The 2843-nt window shown below is 35.6% G+C and overlaps 1 protein-coding gene across 1 annotated transcript in view; it reads right to left on the reverse strand.

The window, feature by feature from the left end:
* Positions 1-221: 221 nt before the first annotated feature.
* LOC110057287 (uncharacterized) overlaps positions 222-2843 on the reverse strand; it is a 19313-nt gene continuing 16691 nt past the window's right edge. The window contains exons 28-29 of the mRNA XM_089275790.1: positions 2537-2728; positions 222-2010 (exon numbers count right to left, since the gene is read on the reverse strand). Coding sequence (XP_089131916.1) covers positions 1712-2010; positions 2537-2728 — 491 coding nt within the window. The 3' untranslated portion in view covers positions 222-1711. The remainder of the gene's footprint in view (positions 2011-2536; positions 2729-2843) is intronic.

Raw genomic sequence — 2843 nt, forward strand, 5'->3', positions numbered from 1 at the left:
TGTCAGTTGTGGATCGTTTCCACTGCATGTTTTGTATTTTGGTGGTCGTTGATTTCCTTCAAGGAAGACATAAAAGGTGGCTCGTTTCATTCTATTTGCAAGGGAGGGAAAATGACAAAGGGTCTCAATGGGGTGGTGGCTTTTACAGACACGGTTAGTATTTTGGCTTTTTTACTGCTAACAGTCAATTTATTTTCGTTACGGTAAACAGACGTCCTTCATTGTTTACAAAAGTTAGAAATTTATTTTGATTACTCTTATATGTATTTAAGGTCTTAACACCATTCCGGGACGGAAAACGTTATTTAAAGAATGGTAGACTAACATAGCTTACATGCCACAAGACAAGACACAAAAAAAGCCTTGACAAGAGATCTTGAGACTTTCACTTTCGTGGCTAAATTTTTTTTTACGGTTAATTTGTTTTTCACGGCTAACGGTTAAAATTTACGCATAACGGCTAAATTTTTGACCCGTTTTACGGCAAGGCGGTCAACCCCCATTGAGACTCTCTCTTTGCTCAGAAATGTGAGAAATAAGAAATAATTAAACACTATCCAGATAAAATTCGCATTCAAACCAAAATTAAGAGATTGACTTAAGACCATACAAGCTCAGGATGAGAATCGAAGTAACGTATTGTTGTATGATGTATCATATGTTAGGACACTGCACTTAATATATGCTGTAAGGAACGTAGAATAACAAATCAGGTCCTCGCTTTTGCTTTGCCACAAAGAAAAAGACTGCGTAACCCAGATATATAGAAGTGAGTTTGACCAATTTTACGATTAATGTTATTTTAAAATTTAATTAGTAAACATATTACATTCAAGAATGAGGTCTAAGCAGCCCAAAGTTTTATATACAGAAATTGAGTGACCTCGTTTTAAATGCGTTTTGCTTGTTCGAGGATTAAGAATAACTGAAGTACGTATTAAAATCCCGGCAAACATTTAATGTCATATACTAAATTAATTCAATTTCGTTGATTTAAGAACAGCTCAAGTTATTAACAAGAAGTTGCAAATGTACAATGTCTTATTGATCGGTTTAGACCGCATTTCCAGGCATAATATTTATGTCATATCATAAACATTTACGGAAGTGCAAAATAGATACAGCTAATCATACTCTCTCACATAAAACTTCCAGGAAAATATCACCGCTTTTTTTACCAATATACTACAAAGCGATATTGGTGTTCTATCGACTGACTCACTCCAAGGTGGAAATAAACTAGAATCTGATATCACTCTTCAGAACAGTGATACAGTTTTACTTTTTCTACAGTTATAATCCCGCTACTTCTCAACGTTTACAGTAAAGGCAGCAAAATTCACGACTGACTTTGGCCTTTAATTTATCGCGGCGTGATGTGTTCAAATCCACTCAGTCCATGTGAAATTTCGTTGCTTTTTCTGTTTGCATATGTTATCTTCATCCAGGATAATAGCGCTACAATTCTCTATGGGCCAGTATGTAACACAATTACCCTACCTCAGTTTTCATACTTGTCTCTGTCTATTATCTATTTTCTACACAAGACCATTATTTTCTCTTTAGAGAGGCTTTTAGTATACCGCCCAAAACCAGCACTCTGTTAATATTATCATCTGCTATGATGACTTTTCACATTCCAGAGTACAGTTGCTTCTAGTGCCCGAGATATCTATATTAAAGTGACAGGAAAAGAACAGAGGTTGAAAGATTAGAGATTTAAATCCCTGTGGGAACGAGAAAGCCTCTTCTCTCCTTTAAAATCAGGTGCATTTCTTTTAAAGTGCTCTTTTAAAATACTTGGCAGCTCCTCGCTGCCTCGTTTGGCTTTCTTGTATTCTTTTTCTATTTCTGCAGCTCTTTTCTTTATTCTGTTCTTTACGCTTGCAACTTTGTCTTGGAAAACAGGAATATCCAAGATAGCAGTGATGGCTTCCTTGGCTTGTTGGCTTACTGCCTGGTGACTTTGTTTATAATCTTCTACTTCTTGACGAATTGATTGAGCAAGTTCTAAAAACAGTAAAGAAAGAACTTAGATACTGGTAAAAGACACATTTCAATTAATCTTTCAAAACTTATTAATAAATTGTGACACTTTCAACATATAAATCAAGCGATGAAGAGGAAACGATAAAAAAATTTTTTTTTTGATTGTAGTAAACACTCATCGTGGTCTGCTGCAGATCTGCAAATCTGATTCCGCGAATCTGGTTAGATTTCTCAATGCTGGCTATTTGCCGACATAAAGCGATCAAGCACGTTTCTTTTGGAAGGGTGAAATGACGTTTCTTTGCTTTAAAATTCCAAACATAGGATTTGACTATCATGCTCTGGAACAGAAAACAACAATAGCGTGTATTGAAGCATGGTGAAGTTCTCGTGTTCCCAAGTTAATGTTTGTTGTTCATAATGGTGACAAATATTCACGATCTTTATATTTTCGAAACATGAGGCAAACGTCGATCAGTTCTTTTAAATAGTGATGTTTACTGTAAAAGGAAATAACAGTCGATGAAATGAGTGTTTCAGTTCTTACCATTGACTTTCTGGATGACAGTCTGTTTGACAGTATCTCTTAATTTGTTCCTTGTTTGTTCAGTCTGGTCTGCTGGCACATGCATTTGTTGCATAATGTCTTGTTTTAACTGTCTAACAACTTGTTCCAATCTTGCCAAAGATTTTCTGGACTGATAAATGTCTACTATCAGCGACATTATGTTGTCAACTCCTAGGAGGACACAAAATAGGAACAACAAGAAACAGCAGTTTATAGAAATACTGGTCAATCTAAAACAACACGGTTCTGGTAAGCAACTTCCTTAACAGGAAGTAACGTTACTACT

Source organism: Orbicella faveolata, unplaced genomic scaffold (genome assembly GCF_042242905.1).
Source record: "Orbicella faveolata isolate gen_17 unplaced genomic scaffold, um_ofav_v1 contig_1, whole genome shotgun sequence".
Taxonomy (NCBI): Eukaryota; Metazoa; Cnidaria; class Anthozoa; order Scleractinia; family Merulinidae; genus Orbicella; species Orbicella faveolata.